At 35.6% G+C, this 27,720-nt stretch overlaps 1 protein-coding gene across 1 annotated transcript in view; it reads right to left on the reverse strand.

The window, feature by feature from the left end:
* SEMA5A (semaphorin 5A) overlaps positions 1–27,720 on the reverse strand; it is a 143,969-nt gene that overhangs the window by 14,353 nt on the left and 101,896 nt on the right. Inside the window, exons 14-15 of the mRNA XM_070939125.1 lie at positions 7,836–7,983; positions 2,822–3,047 (exon numbers count right to left, since the gene is read on the reverse strand). Of these exons, the coding sequence (XP_070795226.1) occupies positions 2,822–3,047; positions 7,836–7,983 (374 nt within the window). The remainder of the gene's footprint in view (positions 1–2,821; positions 3,048–7,835; positions 7,984–27,720) is intronic.

The raw sequence follows: 27,720 nt of genomic DNA on the forward strand, positions 1-27,720 counted from the left end.
TGGGAGGAGCAGGAGGGGGGGGAGTGGCCAGCAAAGGCCAGGAAGACCCAGCCGCCCACTCCCTCCCTCCTCCCTTCCCTTTCTCCAGTCTGACTCGCAAGAAACAAGGCATGGACAGCTGCCTCTGTGCTATTCTACCTCCTCTGCAAAACTGCTCCGTGGCTCTACTCGCCTCCAGCACCCTGATGCAACACCTGCGGCTTGCCTGGGGCAGACCATGATGCCTGTAAGGCCAAGATGCTACCCGTGCAAAGGGTGGAGAATGCAGGCATCATACCAAGCAGCCCTCCTCCTCCTCCTTTTCTCCTCCGCCAGCTTCAAGGCTGGATAGGGGTCGGAGCGGCAAGAGGGAAGGCAAGTTGCAGGGTTCATTGAGTTCGTTTTGCAAGCTCGCCCGAGGTTTGCAACTTTGCATAGCCTTTGGGGCTTTTGTGCAGCAAGCCCCCCTCTTCCTCCTCCTCTGTAGCTCTAACATGCGTTTTTAATTCACGAGGAAGGAAGAGAAACCCTCCCCATTCCACCCGAGGACCGATTAGATTTTCTTGTCACTCATGGTGGGAATCCAGCCGTTGCGTGGGAGAGAGTCGCTTCCCACTGGCCTGGCGGCCCTTGGGGGAGACACAACCATTGTGCTGGTGCTGAGAGGGGTGGCGGCGCTGGTGCTGAGAGGGGCCACTCGCTTTCTTCCTTCTCCCACTGCTGCCACTGGAGCTGAGACTGCTGCTCCGCTGGGGTGTGCATGGGCAACCCCGGGAGGGCGAGCAGATGTAAAGCTGATGCTGGCAGTGGGGAAGGGAGACCTGCTGCGCTCAGCCGAAGAGCTGCCTCGGGGGAACATGGCGAGGCTTGCTCGCCTTTTGGGCCTGGTATGCTCGGCTTCCGATGGGTCTTTGGGTGACTGCTGCCCACTTGCCTTCCCCTCCGCCTCGGGTCCTGCTGCCTGCATCCAGCCCATGACAGGGGACGCGCTGCTTCTGGGCCTGGCTGCCTGCCCTCCTGGAGCACTTTCTTCCTTCTCCCACAGCAGCCGTTGCTCAGACCAGTTGTGTGTGGGTATGTGTGTGTGAGAGAGTGTGTCTGTGTGTGTGTGTGAGAGAGAGAGAGGGGGGGGGAGAGAAGAAAGGGAGGGAGGGAGGGAGGGAGGGAAGGAAGGAAAGAAAGAAAGAAAGAAAGAAAGAAAGAAAGAAAGAAAGAAAGAAAGAAAGAAAGAAAGAAAGAAAGAAAGAGGAAGGGAGAGAGGGAGAGAGAAGAAAGTGAAGTGAGTGACATCATGTTGGCCATGCCCACCTGGTCACATGACCACAGGCCACACCCACAGAACTGGTGGCAAAAAATTTTAGATTTCACCACTGTAGCAAATCATGGGCCAGGAAGCATCTTAAGTATAAATTAGGTGTCTAGGGCTAACAATTAGATGACTGCAAGGAATAGAAGTCCTTCCATTCTCCACCATTCAGTCAGAACTGAAGAAGCTTCTTGGATGAGAAGTGAAATGTCTTCAAGGAAAAAACAAGAAGGCCCAGTTGCCTTTTGAAAAAGCACCTTTGGGACATCGATAAAGTGAAATCTGTTATAAATTACAATGAATTGTTACTCAGATAAAACAAAAACTATATATACCAGGTGAGGCATGACAAAAAAATAATAATTCTGCTAAGGAAAATTTATGAGATGCTGCAATTCAGCAGTGTGATCTGGCAAAATAATACTGGTTTGAACTGTAGAATTATAGTTCTTTAAAATAAGTATTAATAGTATTTGATGGAATGTCAGTAACTATGCACTGTAGAATTCTAAAATCAAGAATCAGATCCTGATGAATGTTAAAAGTTTAAAAGATGTCAGAAAAAAGCAGTAGCTTTATATCAGTTTTAATTCTAAAAAATATTTTCTAATTATATCTTCAATGATCAGTCAAGCTAATAGGAAGATTTTTTTTTAAAGGGGCAGGGTGATTTGCAAAAACAAACATTAATATCTCTTTCAAAACACATAACGTATACCTTTATGCATAAAAAGTGTTTCTACATAAAAATACAGCTCAGTGTTGCCTTGCACAAGATGAATGGCATATAAATTTGACAAATAGATAAATGGATAGATAGAATTTTGTTTTTTTGCTGGAGAACTGAGTGGCAGCAGTTAATTTTTACAATTATGTATTTTGTGTTCATATTTCCTGGATATGTTCTCAGGCAACATGACACTATGTAGAAGTGCAATAAACTATTACAGATGTTAGCAGTTATTACTCTCTTCAACTGTTGCTAACTCTTTGAGGTTGTCCAGATCAGGAAACAGATACCACAAAATGACTAGAATTTTGCTGAGATTGGTTATTGTAACAGTTTTATGACCCTGATGGCATTTTCCTTTTCCTTCTTGTACCCCAGGGAACAAGGGAAGGACCAGTCTGAGCCTCTTCCTAACACTTTCTCTCACTCAACACATCCTTTTCCACATGTTGTTCTAACAGTCTCTAAATAGTGTCATCTCCACAACCCCCTACAATGAAAAGATAATAGGGACCGCACCAGAGGTGGGCTACATTTGCCCCACTGCAGAGGTCAGATATGTTCATCAATCATAGGTAGTGATGGTAAGAAACCTGGAGAGAGAGGAGAAGTACTTCTGCCTGATGAACCACGTATCTCCAGGTGCATGCCATTAGGTTCAGCCATAAAAGAGCTCCCTGCAATTCATACTACATCACTTAATTTACTGTAATAATAAGCAGTTAGTGTTTCTACCTGAAGTCTGTGAGACCTTCTATTATAACAAGCTTAAAAGATTGACAGTGATTATGTGGATGATTGCTTACCATCAGTTGCGCATCCAGTGGCACCATCCTTTGAACAATAGCGCATTTCAATCCGTTGCCTTCCCACATCTAACAAACTTGCATCAGGAAGGCGTGCCTTACAAGTGTATCGGAATCGTTGTTCATAGTGCCCACCATTGTCAGAGATATTCACTGGTGTCCACGGAGTCCAAGGAGTTGTCTTCTTCAGTTCTGGACAAGGGTTGATATTGCAAGCCTGATACTCCTATAAGAAAGGACATAGTTTAATAGAATTTAACAGAATAGCTGAGTTGGAAGGGACCTTGGAGGTCTTCTACTCCAACCCTGCTCAGGCAGGAAACCCTATACCATTTCAGACAAATGGCTGTCCAGTCTCTTCTTAAAAACCTCCAGTGTTTTTGATACTCTGTGATAAATGTATGATATTGTATGATAATTTGGACGATTAAGATCAGATCTTGTCAAAGCTTACAGTTTGGTGACAGACTATAAATTATAACAGCGTTATAATGTGATTAATATGCAAGATGAAAGATTGCACAATATTCAGTTTTCCATGGACCAAATTATCTTGAACTGAAAGCTTAAAAAATATTAACAATTGCAGAAATTATCATTTGGATACTAATAGATTTACTGTAGGCAATAAACAAAACTTACAACAATGGTTATATCGAAAACTCTGGATCCAGTGGACGATAGAATTCTGGAACAATGGAATCTACTTTATATAAAATATAATTTTATGGTTTTATATTCCAAGGATATACTTGATCATTTAAACTGAGTATTTTAATAGAGGCAAAGCTACCAGACTCATGGAGAGTAGCATACATTTTGTTGATACAAAAGGAAGGAGCAGATATAACACAAATAAAAAATTACAGACCAATCTCTTTATTAAACACTGATTACAAATTTTTTATGAATATAATGGCAAATAGGATGAAAAAAATATTGAATTGTAGGATACACTCAGACCAGAACGGGTTTTTACCAATGAGACAAATAAAAAATAATATAAGAACAGTAATTAATGTATTAGAATATTACGAGGTGCATCCAGAGAGGCAGGTAGCCCTGTTTTTGATCAGGTCAATTGGCAATTTATGCTCCAACAAATAAAAAACATGAAATTTGGGGAGAGATTTGCAAACATAATAGCCTCCATATACACAAAACAAAAAGCAAGTATAATGGTAAATGGAGACTTTACTAAATTTTTTGAAATAAAAAAAGGAGTACGGCAGGGATGTCCACTCTCACTCTTACTTTTTATCTTGACATTGGAAAATCTATTGATAAAAATCAGAGCAAACAAAAAAATAAAAGGATTAAAAGTAAAACGAGAGGAATACAAGGCCCAAGCATTTGTGGATGACCTTGTATTCTTCACAGAAGAACCATTAAAAACAGGTCCAATATTGATAAAAGAGATAGAGGAATTTGGGAAGGTAGCTGGTTTAAAAATTAATAAAGATAAGACCAAAATGTTAACAAAAAATATAACAGGAAAACAAATAGAGGAATTAATTAAAGAGTTAGGATTACAGGTAGTAAAAAAGGTGAAATATTTAGGTATATGTTTGACAGCCAGATGCACAACCATAAAGGAGAATAATTATGTAACTTTAGTTCAACAAATAAAAGAGGATTTAGAAAAATGGGGGAAATTGAAATTATCATTATTAGGGAGAATAGCAGCAATAAAAATGAACGTTCTGCTGATGCTGCTTTATTTATTTCAGACAATTCTAGTAAAATTGGACAATTTTTTTTTTTTTGTAAATCTGAATAAAATAACCACAAAATTTGTATGGGAAGGAAAAAAGGCAAGAATTAAATTATGTATATTGCAGAATAACAGAGCCAGAGGTAGATTTGGATTACCAGCATGGGAAACATATTATAAAGCAACGAGTTTGACATGGATTAGGGAATGGGTGAATTTGGAAAATCAAAGATTGCTAACCTAGGAGAGACATGATTTGATGATGGGGTGGCACGCCTTTTTATGGAATACCAGGAACAAAACACAGGTATTTTTGTAATCATATATTAAGAGATTCATTAATTCATACATGGCAAGAAATTAAAAGTAAACACTACATGAAAGTTCCTGGATGGCTATTCACAATGGAGGCGATGATACACTCCAATACATTGGCAATTCAAAAAATGGTAAAATATAATGAAATATTAGATATTAATATTAATATCTAATTAATATTCCCCCCAGGGAATATTAAAAACACAGGAGGAACTCAGAGAGCAAGGAATACAGATAAACTGGTAGCCCTATTTACAGATAAAAACAAGATACAAAAAAGACCAAGAGGAAGAAGGAATTGAATTAAAACCAAATCAGTTGGATAAACTTTTAGAACCCACGGAGGAAAAATTGATTTCAAAAATTTATAAACATTTATTGGAATTTGATTTGGCAGAAGAATTAGTAAAGGGACAAATGATAGCATGGGCAAGAAACATTGGACATAAAATAGAATTGGAGGACTGGGAAAGAGTGTGGGAAAATAATTATATTATGAAATAATCAGTGGTTTATAAAGAGAACCAGTATAAAATGTGGTATAGATGGTATCTGGCCCCTTCGAGATTAGCAAAAATGTATTCAAATTTAAGTCCAACTTGCTGGAAATGCAAGCAGGCATAGGACGCTTTTTTCCATGTCTGGTGGCTTTGCCCAAAAATTAGGAAGTATTGGAGAAAAATAAGGATTTGGCTAATAGAAATAACATCGGAAAAAATAGAACTGAAACCAGAAATTTTTCTACTAGGGATGATTAAAGAAAATTATAAGAAAGAAATAATGTATTTAATACTACATATAGTCACTGCAGCCAGATTTGCCCTAGCTCAATTTTGGAAAACTGATCAACTGCCAACAGACCAACTGATAATTCAAAAAATCTGTAATTGTGTGGAAATGGATAAATTAACATTTGAATTGAAAGATAAGGCAGACTCAAAATATTATATACCATGGAATAGATGGTACGATTGGATAACTCGGAGAAATGAGGGCAAATGTAAAATTCTGAATGATAACAAATTTTTTTAAAAAAATGCACTGTCAATAAGATAACGGATATGTGACTAAAGTCACCTTTTCTTTTTATGTAGTGTTGTTTATATTGATATATATGTGTTTTGTCTTCTTAAGTTGTTTTGTGTACACATGGTGTAGTATTTTGCTTTTATATGTTTAATAAAGTTTGTTTTTTAAAATTAAAAAAAAAAATAAACTGAGTATTTTAAATTGTATCCAGAGTTATTTTTTTAAAATAAAATCCACTGATACTAGTATAAACATAGCTTTAGAAATCCACAATCAAATTGCTCCGTAAAGGGAATTTGAAAGGGAGGAAAATTATCAAGACCCTTCTCTTGGATAATCTTGTCCCAAAACATTTAGAATTTGAATGGTTAAAGCTACGTATGAGGGAAATCACATCACCACAAAAGTAAACACCTACAGCATATGTATGTTAGAAATAGCAATTCTACTGTTCTGTTTATTCCAGCTCTTCTGCCCATTATCGTCAGGGAACAGCAAGGCAGTTTGAAATGGCACAGGGCTCCAACATAAGAAATTCCATGGGCAAAAAACTTACCTTCCTAATATGTTTTCCTGACAGATATAATGATGAGATACCAGTGCCATAACCCTGGCTTCTTTTCAGCTCTACCTCACTCTGGTTTGATACAACTAATTTGGCCAAGTACTTTTCTTCAATGAAACTTTCTCATGCATTGGTGAAGCTAAATTCCCACCTAACTATACCTTTCCTCAGTGCCTCAGTGCAGTCATAACATGTTTAGAGTTTCTTTCTGGTTTCTGTGCTGTACTGGCTGGATTAAGAATCACAAATGCCACAAGTAGTACCATAGCAAGAAAAAGGGGCTAGGGGGAATTCAGTCCTTAAACATACAGTATGGGCATGCCAAGCATAGCTATTAAACTAGCTATCCCTGATTAGTTAAAAATGTGATGTTGTAGATTCTGGATTCCTTCTCTACTGAAAAACGCACCATCTAAACTAATGGTCTCTGCAATACTTTGCAGAATGTTCATCATTAAATAGCCTCATTGTAGGTCTTCAAGTTAGTTGCTCATTTCACAATATTTAATTTTTCACTCTATGTATACAATTAGCACAAACAGGCTTTATGATTGAGTCAAATGAGAGCCATAATTACAGCAGCTAAAATGAAACACATTTCTCCTACATAATATGTGTGATGGTTGACTTCTCTTGGGTTAATGCCAAATCACTCCACTCAGTAAAAAAAAATCACAAGAGAAAACTTGCTTTGATCTGTTATGTTATGATAGGACTACTCTGACCTTTTATTTACCACTCAGACTTAAAGGTTCACTAAGGGAGATCAAAATAATCCTCCTCTGGAAGTCTACAATACAGAGGCCACTGAAAGGTAAAGTGAAATGGAGAATGCTCTTAACCTGAATTTGTGTGGACAGAATATAAATAGATTCCATTTATCCAGGACGCTTCTGGTTTTGCTCAGTTAAAAGTCCCAAACAATAAGGTAGAAATCCATAAATCAAAATATAGTCCAGACCAGCACAGCAGCAGAACTCAGCAAAAGTATAGAATTAATGTTAAAGACAACTCTGAAATACTGGAACAATGAAAACATTCACAGGGCACTGGAATGGATTCCCAGCTGGCCTCAGGGCAATCTCCCACCATCATGCAGGAAGAAGACTGGCAACAGAATATCAGGCCGCACAAACTTCCATCCTACAGTGTGCAAACCTAAAGCAGCCACTTTTAGAGGTGCTGCATTCATGTTCCCATGTGCTCCACAGCCTCATTTGGAGGTAATATCTGAAGCATGCACAGTTCTAAAAATGATATTTGTTGTGTAGTGATGAATCAGTGTATTTCTGAATTCTTCTCTGGGTCATACATCACCTTCTTGACTCACAAATTTATGGTAAAGTCCTACAAATATAAAAGCAAAAAAGAATGCAGATGTTACTCACAACACTGCAGCCGGGACAATCTGGACCATTTTCACAAGTTCGGTGCCGAGCCTGAATGCCTCCTCCACACTGGGCTGTACAACGTTCCCATACACCCCAGCCAGTCCAGAACACATGCGGAGAACACAACAAATGCTCATTACAGTACCTGTAAGGAAGAAAGCAAGGTCAGATTTAATGTGGTCTTTAATATGCTGTTGCATTAATATGATTTATCAATATACCTGTCTAGAAATGAAAGAAAATTAAATTACAGACATCATCCCCTTTTAAGTTTGGATCAGATAAGTTTGTCTTGGATGCAAAAATAACATGATTTGATATTCCTATCATTGTTTAGATTTTCTTTTTTTTTCCCCAGATGTTCTCTTTTCTTTTTCTCCCCTTTGAAAATTATTTACAGTCTGTTAGGACCATTATTCCAGCAGCCTGCAGGACAGTGCTAGCATTCACTAGTGTGATCAAGAGATTGCCACAAGCTGTTTGTGATAGGCTTACGTTCTGACTGAGCGATCAAGAGGCCTCTCCATTGTGATTTTGAAATAGCTGTTTGGAGCAGAAAAGCTAACACTGTTTGGAGTTAGAAAAGCTAACTCAACCAGGTACTCAAAGAACATGGCCAGCTGCTGCAAGGTGAATGATGAAGCTAGCTTAGTGAAATCTACTGCAACTAACAGAGCTGAGAAGGGGAGGAGAGGAGAGGAGAGGAGAGGAGCAAATAAAGGAACAATAAAAGCTCAACCTAATCTACCCCTTTTTTGTTTTTTGAAAAAAAATGTATGGGCAAAGTTTCTTCTTAGAGAACTTTCCAATTCCACCTCCTTGAGTACAGGTTCCCCAGAGGACTGTGTCTTGAGTCGTTACTGTTCACCTTGACGGCCCATGACTGCTGTGCCAAGTCTGTGCCGATTCATATTGTGAAGTATGCAGATGACACAGCAGTGGTGGGGCTTATCCGGGAAGACAATGAAGATTCTTACAGGGAGGAAGTAAAGACTTTGGTGGACTGGTGCGATAAAAATAACCTGGTTTGAATGTTAACAAAATAAAGGAGATGGTTTTTTATTTTAGAAAGAGCCAGCATAGTCATACTCCACTTTGTATCAAGGCTGCAACTGTGGAGGTGGTCAATAGTATTAAGTATCTGGGGTTGCAGATAACCAACAATCTGACTTGGTCTCTTCATAATTTATCTTTAGTGAAGGGTACAAACCAGCATTTGCATTTTCTGCATTGGATGAGGAGAGTACATCTTCCTCCTTCTGCCTGGCCACTTTTTACAGAGGCAAAACTGAGATGGTTTTAACAAACTGCATCACTATTTGATTTGGTGGCAGTGGTGCCTCAGATAGACGGTCCATACAGAAAGTGGTAAGGACAGCTGAGATGATTATAGGAAACTCGCTTCCTGTTATTCAGGATACTGCTTATAAGCGCTATGTGCTTAGAGCTCGAAACATTAAGACCCCACATACCCACTTCACAATCTGTTTCTGTTGCTCTCCTCTGGGAGGAGGTTTCAAATATATAGTAGGACTACTAGATTTTGTAACAGCTTTGTTCCTTATGCCATCTGTCTTGTAGATTCGCAGGATATATATTTTTTTTGCCATGTATACTGTATGTATACATCCAAACTAGACTGTAATTGTTCTTTGTATCATGTGTGTGTGTGTATGTGGATATATGCATAATGGCTATCTTTTGAGAGCTGAATGCAATGAAAATTCATTTTAATATATGCGGATTAGTGTACATTTAAAGTGACAATAAAGTTTTTATTCTGTTCTGTTCAACATCTTGTACATGCAGAAAGAGAGAAAAAAGGCCCAAACTATGGATACACATGAACCTTTACATATTTATTGAGGGTTGGCCTCTAAAGGTCAACCAAGGATAAGAGACAACAGGTAACAACGATCATTTGTATAGTATCTCTACAGCATTCCTCCAAAAATTAAATCTATGTGCTGAACTGCTTCCTCACTTTTATAGACCAAAGTTGTGTAATAAAAGGACCTCAACAACTGTGATATTAACATTTAACTACCTAATTTGAACCAGAAGAAAATGCAAATATTTAACATAATACATGATTATACATACAGGTGTAACCAGATTTGACCAAATCCTGAAGGTGAAGTTGAAAAGAAAATCTAGAACAGGTTTTTATTTATACAAAATGGGTTAAAGTGGGTTCCATCTTGATTTTGGACCTTGACACCATCAGTTGGTTTCTTTGGAACTCTAGAATACTATAAGAACATTGGTACTATAGCAGCCACACCTAGAAAGGAATACTATTAATGTAAAATGTCACAGGGTGGGAATACTAGATTTGGTCTGCCATCCCATCAGAGTGACCCTTGTATTCAGATAAACGTTGACTTCTCCAATATCAGAGAAAGATAGAGAGATCCTGAGTTATATTATTTGTTCCAGCTCACTTTGCCCAGTTTTTCAGTTATGTATGGTACTTTGTGAACTCTGCCAGCTAGCTGACCTAGCCAAATGATTTTTTGAGTGGAAATAACCATTGAAGGGGTTTTTTTCTGTCTCAAACCAGCTATCAGTTCCATCATGTTCAAGAGGAGACATCACTAGTTCTTTCAGAAATTCTTTCTTCTTTCTTACCCATTGCAGGGCTACTTATTGCAAACTTTTATCACATTCTGTCCCATAACAAAGTTAGAGGAGCAATAGCTTTTATGAAAATTGACATGCTTCACACTGTTGTGAAGCTCTGTGTTTTTTGCAAACATCTTTTCATTCTGCTGGAAAAAGTGACATCAATAAGCTTGTAATCTTCCCATGGTTTAAAAAAAATGCATCTTTCTTAACTCCTAATGCAGGCAAAAAGTAGAATTGAGCCACCTCTGGAGAAACCACCTCTGACTATATTCAACCATTTATGGAACTCCAGACTGGGCCTCTAAACTAGAAAGGCTTGCTTCTGCATAGCCTTAATTATAACCACAGGCGGCCTCAATGTCAGCCTTATTCAAGCAGGGGATTTATCAATTTATGCCACTTATGGATAGCCATTCAGTTTCACCTGTTTTCCATTTCACTCAACTTCACACACAGTTCAGATAGTAATAGCTGACAATTGGCAGCTGGTACATTCCAAAAGCTCTGATTTTAATATTTTTGAAAAGTGTTTTGCATTTAATAAAACAAAGAGGCATGATGCCGGTTTTATATTTTCCTCCCTGTATGCACAGCACACAAGTGCATTCCCTGCAGCAAAGAGCAGGCAAGCCCCAGAAATCTCAAATATGATTCAAAGTCTCATTTCCGGAATGAATCTGCTGGAACACAGGAGTCTGAGCAAAGTCCAATTAATCCTCTTGGAAGCATTTCAAGCGAGCAGGTAATGCTTTCCCCCTGCTGATAGTCCTCTCCCTGTTATTTTTTTTTCTTTTCTCAAATCTCAGAGGATTTATGGTTTGCAAAATAAACAATGCAAGAGTATTAGGCCTCTGATTGGTAGACCTCTGGACTGACCTTGTGTCCAGAAATGATGAGATAGAATTCAGAAGGTGACATGGAAAAACTGTCAAGCAAGTAATATGGTCTTTGACATATCCATCAAGTCCTACTCAGCTTCCAAAGTGGTCAACAGTTTTAAGTAATGAGAAGGAAGAGAAAGCAATAGTTTTCAAGCTAGTTCCTTCTAATGAAGTAAGAATAGGAGTACCTACCATATTTTCGGAGTATAAGATGCACCTTTTTACCCTCCAAAAGGGGGTGAAAATTTAGGTGTGTCTTATACACCGAATGTAGCCCTGCCCACCCACTGGCCCCCACCCTTTGGCCTCTGCCTCCCAGCAGTTACCTCCTTGCAAGCAAACAGCAAGAAAAAAGAGTCCCATTCAGCTTCAGCATATTAGCAATTAGCACAAGTTGATTAGATCTGCCTCTGATTTGCTCTCAGCTGTTTTGCGCAGGCTCTTTTGCAAGCTCTTGTTTTGCAAGTTCTTTGCTTGCTGCAAAGAGTGCTGGAGCACTCCTAGCTAAAACGAAACTGAAAGTAAAGCAGGCTCTGCTGCAACGTGACAAAATGAGGCAGGGAGAGAGATTTCTTTTTCTTTTTGCTCACCAAAAAAGGTGAGCAAAAAGGTGCAAACAATAGGAAATTTAGGGCAAAAGAGGAGAGTTCAAGATTTTAAAACACAAAAGAAAAAAGGTCTATTTAACTAGGGAATTGTAATAATTGAGATGCTATTAATTGTATATTGTGTTGAAAGCAGAAACGGTTAAGTTATGATTTGGAGGAATATATGCAGAAAATTATTTGGTTTATTATTATTGTAAATATAATTAATTGATTTGTAAGAAATTGGATTGCATAGAAATAATTGGAATATTCATGTTCATATTGATTAATATACAAAAAAGATAGTTATAACTAATTGATTTATATAAAAATGTTGAATTTGTATTAAACAACTGTATTACATAATTACATAATTAACCAATGTGAGGATGGATATAAAAATAGATGACAATGGGGGGGGGGCTGGCGTTGCAACGAGATGGCGGGAAGTTTTCGGGGCTCCGGAACTACCACCGATATCTCCACTGCGGGATGATCCAAATTGGATCTCACTGTCCTGTTGAGACAGTGATAGAGGAGGGCACATTCTGTTGATCCCAGGGACACCGCAAAGTCCCTGGTTGATCCAGGAGAAACTCTTTTTTCCGGTGCTGAAGAAGCAGCCATTAAGCTGCTGAAGTTGGGACAGCCCCGAACTGAAGAGAATGAGTGAAAGTGTTACGATCTGGTGAGAGTGTTTTCTAATTTGACTCTAAAAGCACCCTGAAGAGCAAATGTAACTAGGACTTAATATAGAAGTAATTTAGCGGCGGAATTGAGCCTGAATTTAAGTTAATTTTCCTAAAATATAAATTATTCCTAAGTGTGGATATCTGTGGAAAGTCTTACTTTAAACTTGACTGGACTGGTTTGGAAAGGAGGAAAGGAGGCTTTTTTTTTTATCTGCTTAAATATTAAATTTTTGAAGTGGACCGTGACTACTAATTTTGGAATTAGATTTGTCATTTTTGTCTTTGGCAGACTTATTTTTTAATATTCTTTTTGCTATATTGCTAATTGAAAGGAGAAGTGAAAGTGGAAGAAATAAGAGACACTGCCATCTAGTGGATTGAAACATTGTATCTTCTTTTTGTTTTGTTTTTTAACTGAGGGGAAAGGGGGAAAAAAGTAGCAACTGTGTTATTTTTCAAGGCCACTTGGCTAACTTATAGATAAAATTCAAAAAGGACATCAAAGAGTGTCTACAAGTATGTTTATACAGGTGTCTTGCTGAGAGAAGCATTGTTGAAAGGCGATTAAAACTGGAAAGAAGAAAATAACAGCGGATCTGGAAAAGAGAGCTGTTAGATTAAATGTGCACAAGAAAGAGATTCTGAATGCTACACAGTTGTGGACTTTTATGTAAGATGGAAATTCTTTCCCTCTCTAACTCTATCCTTCCACTTCACTAACATTTTTACTTTTAAAACATTGGAACAGATATATACATATATTTTTTTTCCTCCCTTTTTCTTTTTCTTTTATTCTTTTATTCCTTCACAATAAGTGTTTACTTAATTGAATTAAGGCACATAAGAGCCTGAAGAATCTTTTTTTTTTCCTTTTGATCTTTTTAATTTACTGATTGGAGATTGTTATTCGAATTTGTTTTTGGCTACCTAACACAAGTGGATTAAGACATACAAGAGTCTGAAGAAACTTTTCCTGTTTCTCCTTTGGTCTTTTTTTTTTCTCTTTTTTCTTTTTCTTTTCCACCTGCTGATTGGAGATTTTTACTTGAATTTGTTTTTGGCTATTTCAGATGATTGGATTAGGGCACACAAGAGCCTGAAGAGTGTTGGTTTCTTCTGGGGGGTACTTTTTTTTTTTTTTTTGGCTTGGCTTCATTTTCCCTTTTATGGTTTTTTTTCTGTTCTTTATTTTTTTTCTTTTTATCCTTTTGTAATTTCCTGCCATCTACAAAACGGATTAGGGTTGAGAAGAACCTGAAGATATATTATCTCGCTGTGTTGAGTTGGATTACTCATAGAAATGAGCAAAAAAGCAGCAGTTATTAGTTCTGCTGGATCGACCCCCTCCTCATCACTAGCGGGAGGACAACGAGCAATACAGACAATGCTTCAGCAGGAAAAAGAGAAAGAACGTGAGAAAGAAAAAGATGCGACAATGCAGATGATTTTGCAAGGAATACAAGATATAAAATCCAAAATAGAGAAAACAGATAAAAAAGTGGAGAATATACAACAGATGATGAAGAAATATGAAGACAGACTTGAAAAAATTGAAGAAAAAGAGGAACAAGGAGATAAAAAAAATCAGAGATATGGATAATAGATTAGAAGAAGTTGAACGTGATAGAAGCGGCTTAGAATGGGAGATGGATAAATCAGAATTTTACTTAAGATTTCAAAATGTGGAGGAAGAAAAAGGAGAAAATTTGGCGGAAAAAATGATAGAAATTCTTGCAGGAGCTCTAGAAATTTCTAAAGAAAAAATGTTTGATGGCGTTGACAAAATATACCGAGTATATACTAGATATGCAATAAGAAATAAACTACTAAGAGAAGTCCACATAAGATTTATCAAAAAATCAATCAAAACACAAATATTGCAGATAGCAAAAGAGAAGGCGTTACAATACAAGAGCAAGGAAATTACGGTGTTGAAACAAATACCGAGAAGAGTAAGAGAGCTGAAAAGAGAGTATCAATTTTTGACAAAAATATTGCTCCAGAAAGGAGTGAATTATAGATGGCTGATACCAGAAGATTGGTGTTTACGTGGCAAACGCAAAGATTTAAAATAGATTCAATTGACAAAGCTAAAGCATTTCTTGTGGAATATATAAGAGAAAAAGATGTTGAGCCAAGAAGGGAAGAGTCACTGCTCCAACTAGAAGAAGAGGATCTCCTGATGATGGGAAAAGAGGAGAGTGCATCAGAAGGTGCAGTAGGAGGTGCTATAGAATACAAAGAACAACGTGAACTGGAGGAGAAAAAACTAATTACAATAAATATAAATGGACTTAATATAGCAACTAAAAGAAGAAAAACATTTCACAAATTGGAGAAATTGAAAATGGACATAATCTGTTTACAAGAAGTGCATATTAAAAAGCAGCATGAATCACTTTTGGTACAGCCCAAACTAGGGAAATTATTTGCTTCTTTGCCACAATGTAAGAAAAGAGGAGTGGTTTTGTACATCAAAGATACAATATTAGCGGAAAAAAATTATGAAGATGGAGAAGGACAAATTCTGATGGTGGAAATAATAGACAATAACAGGAAAATTTTGCTAACAGCGATATATGCTCCTAATGATAATCAAGAAAACTTTTATAGAAAATTACATTTGAAATTAATAGAGCTGGACTACGAAAACATTTGTATGATGGGAGACTTCAATGGAATAGTAGATGAGAAAATGGATTATAATGCACAAAAGACAACAAAACAAAGTAGGAAAACTTTGCCGAAATCTTTAAGATGATAGAGGAAATAAATTTAAAAGATATATGGAGAGAAAGAAACGCAAAAAATAGACAATATACTTTTTATTCCAATAGATATGATATAGTTGACAATGGACTTGACTTCGAACATAGAAGAAATAGCCATAGAGGCTAATACTTGGGCAGATCATAATCCAATGATGATGAGATGGAAAGGACAAAGGAGAAGGTCCAGATGGACCTTAAACACTACAATATTAAAAGAAAAGGATTTCCTACAGAAGATGGAGAAAGAATTAGCCTTTTTTAAAAAAGAAAATAGAAAAGAGGATACATCACTGCAGAATCGATGGGATACCATGAAAGCCTATGCCAGAGGCCTGATTATTGACTATGTAAAGAAAAGAAACATTAAGAAAAGGCAAGTATATAAGACTCTAGAGGATGACTATAAGACATTGGAAAAAGAATTGCAGAAGTTCCCACAAAAAAAAGATATTAAAATAAAAATGGACACGATTAAACATAAAATGGGGTTATTAGAGAAAGAAGAGCTAGCACAAAAAATTAGGAATGCTAAACAGAAATATTTTGAAGATGCTAATAAACCAGGCAGATGGCTAGCATATAAATTGAAAAAAGAAAGAAACTCAAGGAAAATAACACAGTTAATAGATGATCAAGGACAAATTAGATTTGGAAATGAGGAAAAGAAGAACATTGTAGAAGACTATTATAAAAAATTATATGAAAAAGAAAAGATAGAAGAGGAAAATATTAAACAATATTTACATAAGGCGAATTTACCTCAGATTCCAAAAGATGTTGAGATGATGTTAGAAGGGAATATAACAATGATGGAGTTGACAGAGGCAATTAAAAAACAAAAAAGTGGGAAAGCACCAGGTCCAGATGGATTACCGGCGGAATATTACAAGACTTTGCAGGAATCACTGAGTCTCCCACTATTAGAAATTATGAATGAAGTAATGTTAAAGAAGAAAATACCCAACTCATGGTTAGAAGCATATATTACACTTATTCCAAAAGAAGATACCGATCTACAACAAGTCAAAAACTATAGGCCAGGTTCAGACTATAAAATCTTCGCTACAATACTAGCAGAAAGACTTAAAAGATATCTAAATAATTTTATACACCCGGATCAAAATGGATTTCTGCCAAAAAGGCAGATTAGAGATAATTTGAGGATAATTTTGGATACATTGGAATATTATGATGCGCACCCAGAAAAGCAAATGGCTTTGATGTTTTTAGATGCACAGAAAGCCTTTGACAATGTGAACTGGCGGTTTATGATACTACAACTGAAACAGATGGGCTTTGGAGAGAAATTTGTTCAAGCTATAGATTATAAACAAACAGCAAAAATAATGATGGAGAGATGACAGAATTTATTGAAATACAAAAAGGAACAAGACAAGGATGTCCATTGTCACCATTGTTGTTTGTATTAACATTAGAAGTACTAAACAGAAATATCAGAGAAGAAAAAGGAATAAAAGGAATGAAAATTCAAAATCAAGAATATAAATTGCAAGCATTTGTTGATGACCTGGTGTTTATCTTGGAAGAACCACTTCAATCCGTAAACAAATTGATAGATAAAATAGGAGACTTTGGGAAAGTGGCTGGTTTGAAAATAAATAAAGATAAAACGAAGATGTTGACAAAAAATATGTTTAAAAAACAGAAAGAAGAATTGGCAGAAGTATCAAGGATGCAGGTCATGAATAAGGTCAAATATCTGGGAATACATTTGACAGCAAGATGTGGTACTCTTAAGGAGAATAATTATGATAAGCTTAAACAACAGATAGTGACAGAACTAACAAAATGGGAGAATTTGCAGCTATCATTGATAGGGAGAATATCAACTATTAAAATGAATATACTGCCCAGACTTTTATACTTGTTTCAGACAATCCCAATTAAGTTGGGGAAAAATATTTTGAAGATTTAAATAAAATGGTGTTAAAATATATACGGCAGGGCAAAAAGGCAAGGATAAAATTAAAATTGATGCAAGATGTTAGATCGAGAGGAGGTTTTGGTTTGCCAGATTGGGAATTGTATTATCAAGCTTGTAACTTGATGTGGATTAAAGAATGGATAACACTAAGGAATATTAGATTATTGACCTTAGAAGGATATGATTTGCTGTTGGGTTGGCACGCTTTTATGTGGTATAAAAGTACCAAAGTACAGGGTTATTTCAGAAGACATATGATACGAGAGTCTTCGTTATTAAACTGGGAGAAAATCAAACAATGTTACTACTTAAAAATTCCAGTCTGGTTATCACCTATTGAAGCAGTCTCACACGCAATAACATTTAGGAAGGAACAAATTGTTAGATAGGGTGAATTATTAAATGAAAGGGGTGAACTTAAGTCGAAGCAAGAATTAGAAGAACAAGAGCTTGAAATGGATTGGTTTTCATATATGCAAATATAGTCTAGATATGATGAAGATTCTAAAAAGGAGGGTTTTTATAGTAATTTGACAAACTTAGATAAAATCTTAACAGGTTCTGATGACCATGTAATTAAAAAACTGTACAGTCATTTATTAGAAGTTAAATTGGCAGAAGAACAAGTTAAAGAAACAATGATTGCATGGGGGAAAAATGTGGGTCATGGGATTGACTTAGAGAAATGGGAAAAATTATGGTCACAAAATTATAAAATGACAATGTCAACAGCATATAAGGAAAACTTGTATAAGATGTTTTACAGGTGGCATTTACCCCCGGCGAGAATAGCCAGAATGTACAAGAATAAATCGGAGAAATGTTGGAAGTGTCATCAGACTCCGGGCTCATATTACCATATGTGGTGGACATGTGCAGAAGCTAAAAGATATTGGACTAAAATCCACAAATGGCTGGAAAAAATGACAAAGAAACATATTGACTTTAAACCAGAGATATTTTTATTGGGGATTTTACCAGAAATATACAATAGAGAAATGAGATATTTAATTGTGAATGTTTTAACTGCAGCTAGAATTGTATTTGCTAGAAACTGGAAAGGTGAGAAGATACCCACGGATGATGACATTATCAAGAAAATTTTGGAGTGTGCTGAAATGAGTAAATTGACATTTGAAATTAGGGAACAAGAAGATAAACAATATTATTTGATATGGGATTTATTTTATCAATGGTTAGACAAGAAAGAATGGAAATGAAATATGAAATATGAAATGGATAAGATAATAAAACATATAAAGGGGGGGGTTTCCCCCTCTTATAGAGGATAAAGTACTGTTAAATAATTGGTAAATGAGAATAATAATGTAATAAACTGTTAAATAAGAAAATGTGGGATAGAGGATTAAGCACAAAAGATTTGTAACCGATCAATACACTTTCTGTAATTGTAACAGATAACAATTGTTTTATGTTTTAAGTTTTGTTTAAAAATAAAAAAAAAATTCAAAGAAAATAGATGACAATGGGAAGGGGTATAATATAGAATAGAAGGGAAAAATTGAATTTGATTAAGATTAGAGATGAGAATGAAGGGTAATATTGGTTTTTTAAAAAAAATAGAGGAGGAATAAATATGGCAAAAAGGAAATATAGAAATTGTAAATTTAATTGAAATGACTAAGCACTGTTTAAATTTGTGAACCAGCCAAATACTCTGTTCAAAGAAAATACATTGTATGTTTGTATGTGTGCTTGTCTAAAAAATAAAAAAAAACCTTAAAACAACAACAACCAAAAAAGGTAAGTGCGTCTTATACTCCAAAAAATACAGTACTAAGGATAAAATCCCTTTTATACCTAAAAAAGAAAATGGGTGTTTTTTGGCTAAATAATTTATTACTAACTCTGACTAGGCAAGAGTTCTACCTCACTGATCAGAGACCCACAACTATCTAGATAGTAGACTTTCCCAGCCTCGTTCACTTCTAGTGTGTTGGAATAGCTTGGACTACAGATCCTATCACTCCCAGCCAGAATGTCAACAACCATGCTATATGTATGTTATAACACATCCAGGGAAGCCCAGCCTAGGGATATTTGTTTTAATAAATTAAATCAGTCAGTTAAACATAATAAGCATTGTTTCGAATTAACCAGGAAGCAATATTTACTTATTTTTTTCTTCCACAAATGGTTTAATCTTAAAAGACAGAAAGTTTAAAGACTCAATAGGCAAGGCTCCAATGTTTAATAGTGTAAATTGCAATGGACATACTATATCTATTTATATCTTAAAACAATAAAATTAGCACTAACTGTGATGATAACTGTTATTGGCAATTTGTGAATGGAATTTACACATAAGGTAACAAATTTAGCAATCTATCTTGACTGTCTGGCAGACAATGTAAATAGAAATTAGCAGAATGCCCTGGAAATTTAGTTTTAAAGAGGGGTAATCAGCTGGTGATGAATGACCCTATAATGCTGACAATACAGGAAAAAAATGAGCCGTGGTTTCTATGATACCCATGCTACAGGGATAATACTGTACTTCAGAAGGAATGTTCTTATATTACCCTTCTAAATCAGCTTTGGGGAGGGCATTAAAACAGGCTTCATTTAAAACTCTCTTAAATTTAGAAGTAAAATATTGAAATAAATATGAAGCTGGTTTGGGAACTAAAATTTGATTATTTTATAAATACATCCCATGGGATGGCAGCAGTGTGGCCTTCTGTTCCTTAAACCCTCTGTTTTAAAGCTAATTTAGCTCAATCTCTAGCAATGCTAGAAAAGCTGTAATAGTCAACGTGACCAGATGTCCCGCTTTTGGCGGGACAGTCCCGATTTTTAACAATTTGTCCCGCGGCGTTTTAAAAAAGTCCCGATTTTTGGACTGCAGACCTACCCTGTCCTGTAGGGACAGGGGAAGAGAGAGGGACCCCTTGGACGGCCGAGAGGGATGGGCAGGTCCCTTGGGGCCGAAGAAAGTCCTCTGAGCCGGCGGCGGGGGAGCGGCAGTCATGGCGACTGTCTCGAAGCCCACGCCAACCAGAGAAAGCACTGTGCAGGAGGAAGAAGAGAATGGGAGAGTGAGGTGTTCGGAAGCCGGGTAAGCAAGACTAAACCCAGGCGGGAACAGTTCTTAAATTGTGGATTACAAATGTGCCCCAGCCTTAATTAGCGGCTACGGAGGATCGGGGCAAGAAGATTTACAAAATGGTTTTTAAAAGGGAAAGACCCATTAACTTTATAAAGGTTTGCAGACTTTATTGCTAATTGGGAATGACTGCTCTTTTGGGGAGCTATAAACTTTGAAAAACTGTTTCTTTTTACCAAATGGGAATGGATTATTCTTGGAAGAGAGAAAAGGAAAGAGTTGATGAGCGGGACCTTTTTAAACAAAGGGAAAAGACAAGCGGATAGGCTTGGAATACACAAAATGGAGACTGTGAGGAAGTGAAAGTATAACTGTGGCTTGTTAGCAATCTGGAAGAGAAACTGTGTCTCGTTACTTTGGCAACAAATAAGCTTTGATTTTGGAGAGACTCAATTTGTCTGTTGGAAACTTTATTGATGGAAAGAAAGAAGAAATAAAATGGATAATTATAATTCGATTTATAGGCGCAACAACAAAAGGAAAAAAGGCGTGGCACTAAAAGAAGAATTGATTATACATGGAAGGATATAAACGAATCAAACTATAAAATTCTTAACAGTGGTAATATTGAAAATGAAAAAGAACAATTTTGGACAGATGGAAAAAAGATTAAATGGAATACAGCAGGTTATGAGACAAGAAAAATAACACAGTTTGATTAAATTAGAAATGTAATGAATATCTGAAGTCTGAATACGGATACGAAGAAATATATATATATATATATATATATATATATATATATATATATATATATATATATGCATATTCTTTCTAGCCAGGTTCCACCTATGTAAGCTAAGTTGTTCTTCAGCCCTTAGCTTACATAGGTGGAACCTGGCTAGAAAGAATATGCACATAAAAGCCTATGAAAAAAGAAAAAGACATATATATATATATATATATATATATATATATATATATATATATATATATATATATATATATATATATATATATATATTTGTTGTAGTTTTGTTTGTTCCCCTTTGTTACTTTTCAGTTTTTTTGTTTTTTCTTCTTTCTTTATTTTCTTTTTGATACTTTCTTTGTTCTTTTCTATTTTTGTCTTCCCTTCTCTCTTCTTCTTTGCTTCCTTGTTTTTGCTCTTCTTTCTTTTTCTCTTTCACCTTCTATTTCCAATTCTTTTAAATTGGATTATATAGACAGATGTACTTAGTTATGAAATGAGACTATAAATGATTGAGTATAAGACCTTTCTAAATGTTCTAAATGCTTAAATGAATTTTTGAGATTTAAAATAAATATGAAGTAGATTATTTTAAAGGGAATTTACAACCTAGGAGAAAATGGATGAGAAGATATTTGTTAAAAACTATGCTGAGTTAAAATTGTGGCAGTGAAAAGGCAATTTATGTTATATGTGAATTAATTAAAATGGAAACTAGCCAAAATAAAATATGCTGGAAATCAGCCCAATAATAATGGGAGTTATGGAGGAGACGATGCTGGAAATCAGCCAAATATAATACGTTGGACTTTAGCCAACAACGGGGGGAGGTATGGAGGTGACTATGCTGGGAATCAGCCAAAATAAAGTATGCTGGAAATCAGCCAAATAATAATGGGAGGATGGAGGAGACGATGCTGGAAATCAGCCAAAATATAATACATTGGACACTAGCCAACAATGGGAGGAGATATGGAGGTGATTATGCTGGAAATCAGCCAAAATAAAGCACGCTGGAAATCAGCCAAACAAAAGTTGGAGATATGGAGGAGGATATGCTGTTAATCAGCCAAACAATAAAATGCTGGAAATCAGCCAATTAGGAGGAGATAGGGAGGAGGATAGGGATTTTGAGATAAATTTGAGAACATGAAATATGCAAAACTAAAGGCAAATTGGCAGAGCTTTAAGGGTTAAAGATCTGATGAAGGGGTCAAGAGATTAAGACATATGGACTGAATTTTGATTTATTATTTGAAATAAAAAATAGAGCTGTATCTAAGTTGAAACTACGATGTGTGGTTAGAAATTGTAAGGTAAATAATTAGACTAAGAGATTAGAATATTTTTTTCCTTTTTTTAATGTTTTAATATTGATGTTAAAAGGTGTAATGAAGAGAGCTTGGAAAAGAACCAGAGATAATTGAATTTATAAATGAACATAACAATGAATTAAATGTGTACTTGGAAATTAAATTGGTGGTGATATAATAGAATGGTTCTGATCAAGATATTAGAGTTTATGACTAAAAATTTTTCTATGTTTTGACTTTGAATTTTAAAAGTTATAATGGGAAATTGTGAATGGAGCTTTTTTAAAATGTAAGCGATTGTATCTATTCATGACTGGATCGAGACTTCGCTCTCGAAAGAGATGTATTTTATGTGTTATGTTGGAAAAAATAAAAAATATTTTGCAAATAAATAAATAAATAAATAAATAAATAAATAAATAAATAAATAAATAAATAAATAAATAAATAAATAAATAAATAAATAAATAAATAAATAAATAAATAAATAAATAAATAAATAAATAAATAAATAAATAAATAAATAAATAAATAAATAAATAAATAGAACCTCCAATGTTACCAATGTTAAAATCTGGCCACCTTGGTAATAGTTCAACTTCCTTTGGCATTCTTTTTCCTAGAAGGATTTGAAATTATCTCCCAGTATTAGCTGAACCAAGAGCAAGTTTAGCATAGTGATTACAGCACTAAACTAGAAGCCAGAAGACTAAATTCTAATCCTGTTTTAGGTGTGAAATCAGTTGGGTGACTCTAGGCCAGTCTCTCTCTCTCTCTCTTAGCCCTAGGAAGGAGACAATGGCAAACCACTTTCTAAATCTTGCCAAGAAAGCTTAACTTTATTATGGTTGTTAGCCATCATAAAAGAATTGGTATTCAGATATCCAAATTATTGAAAACTAAATTTACAATGTCAAGATAGCCAAGAAAAGCTAAAATTGGCTAAAAGACAATATTATATTATATTATATTATATTATATTATATTATATTATATTATATTATATTATATTATATTATATTATATTATATTATATTATATTATATTTGTATCAAAATATGCTAACAGGCTTGTTTAGGCTACAAATATTCCACAAGGAGAAATTAAAATTAGCAATCTGGATAAATTTTGAAATAGTGGTATAAAATACAAGTGTGACAGAAACACACGTGCACACACATTTATATCATATACATGCACACACATGTATATACACATGCATATTTGAAAATAAAATTATCCGAAAGGGATTTAAGAATTGGAACGTATCTTACAGAGCCCTGTCAAACATGAGAAAAATATATTATCTGACATGGCATGTACACACTAATACCAATGGTTAATGCTGATCCTGAGCCATTTCTGGCTATCCATACTCTGTTTAGGTTCAAGTACAAGGACTAGTCCAAGTAGTTCACCAGGGGTCAATAATGCACACACACACATGCACACAATGAAAAGTGGACTAGTCCAACAGAGTTGTGGATTAGTTTCAACTAATAAGTAGGATGACAATTGCAGTGTCCCGGGGTCATGTGATCATCTTTTGTGACTTTCTGACAAAGTCAATGGGGAAGCCAAATTCATTTAACAAGTGTCTGGCTAACTTAACAATTGCAGTGATTTGCTTAACAACTGTGGCCCAAAAGGTCATTAAAAAGGGGCAAAACTCACTTAACTGTTTCACTTAGCAACAGAAATTTTGTGCTCAATTGTGGTAAATTGAGGACCACTTGTTTTTGTCTACAGCACGGGTGTCAAACTCGCCGCATCATGTTGCCGTCATGTGATGTTTTGTGACATTTTTTCCACTCACAGAGCTGGGGTGGGCGTAGCCTGTGCATGACGCATCCAGCTCGCAGGCCGCCAGTTTGACACCCCTGGTTTACAGACTGGATTAAAGTTTACTGACTCCTGCTTCCTATACCAAGTACTACATTCAGGACCTGATTTTTAGCTTGGTCCTAACAATTTAACTGTAGCAGCAGGCATAAACTGTGATCCTTGAGCAAAATAATAAACTTGGATAACTGACTGATCTCCAAGCGTTTTGTGATAGATCAACAGTTCTTCCTCATTTGCCCAAGTGAATCATGGACCAGGAAATCAGCAATCCTAAACAGAAACATTAGGAAGGTAAACATATGTTTATATCAGCAATATGTATGACGTTTGCCATCTTCCTTATAAAAGTAATATATGCATTGTGACAAACAGCTGTTCATAGCCATGGATTTGCCTAATTCCCTTTATGAATCTATCCAAATTGATGGACATTAATATTTCTACCATGATTCTCAAACTGTGATGTGCAAAGAGATTATTAGTAACAATGAACCAATGGCTGAACCACACAGGTTATAATAAAAGGTAATATGATGCTAAAATTCAGAAAATGGCAATAATTCAGTTATCCATTCTTTTTATTCTTTACTTTCCCACCACTCTCTTTTGGAGGACAGGTTTCCTTGGGTTTTACATTCCTCTTAACTCACTCACTCTTTTCTCACACACCTGTTGACTTCATTTTCATTCATTCTCTATATCTGGAATGAGCTCCCCCCGGAGATATGGAGGATCCCGGATCTGCGCACCTTCCGCTGCGCTCTCAAGACCTTTTATTCCATCAGGCTGGCCTGGCCTAATTTTCCCTTTTTTTCTCTTTTAAAATGTAAATTTTAATCTGTTCTTAATTATTGGGGTGTTTTAAATCTGTCTTGGGCCAAATTGTTTAATTTGGTTTTATTTTGCTTTTAAATTTCGTATTTATGTGTTTTATCTTGTGGCTGTTCACCGCCCTGAGTCCTTCGGGAGTAGGGCGGTATATAAATCAAATAAAACCTAAACCTAAAAACCTATATGACCAATGAATCTCCAAATGAAGGAGAAGATGGTGTTGGGTAGGTTAAACTGATTAATACACTTGCTATTCTTAATTAGTTAATCAATCATTTCCACTACTTTTTAGTCAGAGGCTAACCCTTATCATTTTTTTCTAGTTCTGATCTTTGCCACAGTGCTATGATTCTTTCGAGATCTCTAAAATACTCTTTCCAACATTCCCTCATTTCAGTTTTATCCTTTTTCATTTTTTTTCTGCATCACTTCATCACTTTTATTTTTAATTTTATTCAATCTATTGAAAACTTCTTTAGTTCTCTTCACCCATTTCCAAAACAACTTTTTTATAATACATCATCAGTCATATATTATTATAATAATACAAACATAACTGTTTTTTATTCCAAGCTGCTTCCACACTTTTTCTTATTTCCACTTTTCACCCATTTTGATGGGAAATTAATGCATTTTCTAATACTTATTCAAATAGGATCTATACTTTCTCTTCCTTCAATCATCCTACTTTCACTCCAGAGAGTTTTTTCTTTCTATGCGCATTTTCCTTAAAGATCTACACTTCATGCTATGAAAAAATATCCCACATTTATAACCCTTCATTGCTATTGTATTTTTAACTAATTCTACCAACCTTTCATTGTAAATGATCAAATCTGCCTTGCTTTTGTTTTTATATTCATTTTTTCCCATGTGTCTGTATGAATAGGTTAATGCTTAAACTACATTTATGAAATATAATTTTTTGTTAGCAGTTCTAAGCGTGTTCATCTTGAAACTCCAAATGACTGTTTATTTTATTGTCTTGTGTTGTTCCAACCAATCTATTCATGTCACCCAGAAAAATGAGTCCTCTCCTCCCCCAGATTTCATTCTTTTAGGTTGCACAATTTTCTCCAAAACTCATCCAGCCTTTCTTCTTTACCACTATTCACTGGCTATCTTCTCTTTTAAGAATTCCTATTTTCAGATGTACTTGCAACCCCAGATGGTAACAGTTCATATTTTTAACATATATTTTGCATTCATAATTAATCCTACACTCCTCCCTGCATATACCAATCAACTCCATTCTGCAAGATCAGACTACCTTCATTTAGATCTATTACATCCTTCCTACTCCCTTAGTTTCATAGACACAACAAATTCTTTTTTTAATTTGTTATTTCTTTGTTCTTTTTGCAGATAGGCCCACAAATACTAAGTTTCATCATCACCCATCAGAGGTTTGGTCAATCAAGGGTATTAGACAACTTTCTTAATAATATAAAATGTAGACTGAGTTACCAGCTTTAGTCGTATCTAGCTTAAATGCTATACAATGTTGTCTATCCATGGAAAGGAAAGTATCAATCAATCTGGCATTTTCTGGCCAGGATGTCACAACCACAACTGAATTCCATTTTTTTCTGACACATGCTCATATTATCCTAAGTAAGCTAGCAGCTGCAATTAATGGACTACCTTGTAATGGATTACCTGTTGTCTATATTCCAGCACAGAGTTACATGCAGCATGCATTGCTAACACACAATCAGAATGCATGATGTGTAACGAAGGATCTTATCTGTCCTGAAATTCATAAGCATTTGCTTTCATTGGCTCCTTCTCACGTCTATACTTGGGGAGACATCTCTTTATTTTATGTCTTTCCAAATTATAGTTGTGTATAATGTCTCCGTTTATTCACATTTTTCTTAAACTGCATGGCTAAAATGTCTGTCTGAGCCTACGTTTGTTATTCTTGTGGCGGCATTTTTTGCCCTTTTCTCTGCTTTAAAAAATACATGTACGTATACTCATAGAGTTATAGTGAGCATGGTATAGAAGACTACATTAGTCGTTAGATTGTAAAATAAAATTTCAGGTCTGACAATCACAGCTGGCGTTCGAATGATGGACAGCATCTGAACAGAATACACACTTTTCTCTTAGACTGAATTCTAGCATCTAGATGGAATCAATTCTTTCAACACCTCAATTCCCAGAAATGAAAATGTTTTCTTCCTTTAAAACTGATACGATTCTCTTTCAGCCTCTGTTTCCAGGAAGAAGAAATTTCCAGGTAACTACTGAAAACAATAATAATTGTTGGAAGAACATACTGGAAGTATGTTAGAATATTTTGGTTTCTTTTATTTATGTGTTGCAAAATAATTATCTCTGGATCAACTTTGAAAAAGATGGTTAATATCAGCTCATTTCATCCATGAATGAATGCAATAATTTGCCTTTAAAATTATATTGTTTGATTTGGGTTTTGGGGTAGCTTGTACTGTAATTACTAATTTGGGGCATCTCCTGGTTTGCAAAACAGTGGTATCAGATCAATACCATCATCTTGTATTAATTTTATATTTTCTGATGGATGCTTTTTCCTTCATTCACCTG

The sequence above is a fragment of the Pituophis catenifer genome, unplaced genomic scaffold, assembly GCF_029215685.1.
Source record: "Pituophis catenifer annectens isolate HBS135680 unplaced genomic scaffold, rPitCat1.0.hap2 SCAF_3, whole genome shotgun sequence".
Taxonomy (NCBI): domain Eukaryota; kingdom Metazoa; phylum Chordata; class Lepidosauria; order Squamata; family Colubridae; genus Pituophis; species Pituophis catenifer.